General features: G+C 26.3%; 1 protein-coding gene across 1 annotated transcript in view; it reads right to left on the bottom strand.

Annotated features, from left to right (window-relative positions):
• LOC107620253 overlaps window positions 1,034-2,078 on the bottom strand; it is a 3,784-nt gene continuing 2,739 nt past the window's right edge. Inside the window, exons 3-4 of the mRNA XM_016322443.1 lie at window positions 1,655-1,948; window positions 1,034-1,456 (exon numbers count right to left, since the gene is read on the bottom strand). Coding sequence (XP_016177929.1) covers window positions 1,034-1,456; window positions 1,655-1,948 — 717 coding nt within the window. The remainder of the gene's footprint in view (window positions 1,457-1,654; window positions 1,949-2,078) is intronic.

Below are 2,078 nucleotides of genomic sequence, written 5' to 3' on the forward strand. Positions count from 1 at the left end.
TTTTATATTAATTATTTATATTTTAATAATTTTTAAAAAATATCATAAAAAATTAAAGATAAAAATATAATTAATAAATTTAATTTCAAAATATCATGTATCCGGAGTACGTAGTTTCAGTTTTCTTTATTAGAAGTGGTTTAGTTTCTAAATTCTGTCGTGCGTAAACCCATTTTTTTAATAAAAAAGAAACAGTGACAAAAGAGAAAAAAAGAACGGGATACTAAACATGTGTATTCCCATTACATATTGGTATAGATAGCTCTTGTAATTTTTTTAACCGTTATATTTATATGTACGTAAGATATATCCTAATTTTATTTTTAATTTTTTAAAAATATATATCATTACCAAAGCTCTAAAATATGAGAACATAAAAAATTTAAAAAAATTAAATTAACGTGTTGTTAAAAAATTGAATGTTATATTGATTCATTACTTTAATATATAAATTTTATTATTGATTATGAAATCATTATCATAAACTTTAATATATGAGCACTTTTTGTTTTTGTCGTTAGTCTTACATGACATTTTTTTATTCTTTTTTAATATAAATATAAATATATAAATATTATATATTACGTTATATATTATATTGTAAGATGAAAATGAAATATATTAAAAAAATATTATTATTATTTTGACCATTAAATTTTTTTAAATTATTTTTAAGGATGAATGATGTCTAAAAAAGTTGGATACCAAATTTTTAATGTTAACTTTATAACTTAATATATGATTGATGTGTTGTTTGATTAAGAAAGACACTGCAGTAAATGTATAATTTCGTGATATATATATTTTGGATACTAAACCATGTATAATAATATTAATTTGTTTAATTTTGTGTATGTTATTTTGATTTCTGTTACCTATGGCAATCAGGGACGGATCCAGGAATGTTATCATGGGGGCCAATAATATATATAATATAAAAAAATATATACAAATAAATTATAATGTAAGATGCATTACAAAAATATACTGATAGAGAATATATATTTAAAGTGTAAAAAAAGTGTACTTTTTATTAACGAAGTGGTACACGTCGATTCTTCATATCATAAAATTCATCGATAATAGAATCTGTGTCAAATCTTTCAGCAATCTTCTTCTCAATGTAAATCAAAAGACAATTAGCAAGCAATTCATCTTCCATTTTATTTCTGAGTCTATTCTTCACAATATTCATAACTGAAAAAGATCTCTCAGTTGTAGCAGTTGAAACAAGGAGAGTTAATACCAAGCGAATCAAATGATCAATCAAAGGATATATTAAATACTTTCCTGTCTTCGTTAATCCTTGACATAACTCCGAAATTGTGCACAAATTAGTTAATTCAACATGATTAGGAACATCAAGTTCATAATGTTGAGCTTGCATTCTAATGTGAAATTTCTCTTGGTCACTGAAGTCACTTGGATAAAACCGTTCTACTAATTCACATACTTTCTAGGAATATGCAATGCATTCATATCAGGAACTTCAACTTCATGTTTCTCACAAAATAATATAACTTCTTTTATGAAAGCCTCCCAACTTGATTCTCTCATTCTTTGGATTAAAGTCTTCGTAGTAGAAACCAAAGTTAAAGCATTCAATATGTCTTGATTTTTTTCGTTGCAAAGCTTGACAAAGATCATGACTAACTTCCAAAATATTTCTCATCAAATGCAAAACAAAGACAAATTCAAAGGATGTGATAGCATCATAAGCAGCACTAGCATCACTACGAGTGGAGAAATTACCTTCTTTAGTGCTTTTTTCAAGAACTTCACAAGTAGCATCAAACATGCATAACAAGCTACGTACAGAATTCAAATGAGACCCCCATCTAGTATCTCCAGCTCTTTGCAAAGTACCAATTTGATTAAGTCCACTACCTGTCACAATTTGATCATTGGCAATTAAGTTTGCAACATTATTTGCTTGAGCAACCCTTAACTGATCATGACGTTTAGGAGAAACAGTCATAACATTCACAATTAGTGTAAGTTTTGAAAAGAATTGATGAACATAACAAACTTCTTTGGCTGCAGAAACAAGTGCTAATTGTAATCGATGAAATCGATGA

Source organism: Arachis ipaensis, chromosome B10, assembly GCF_000816755.2.
Source record: "Arachis ipaensis cultivar K30076 chromosome B10, Araip1.1, whole genome shotgun sequence".
NCBI lineage: Eukaryota > Viridiplantae > Streptophyta > Magnoliopsida > Fabales > Fabaceae > Arachis > Arachis ipaensis.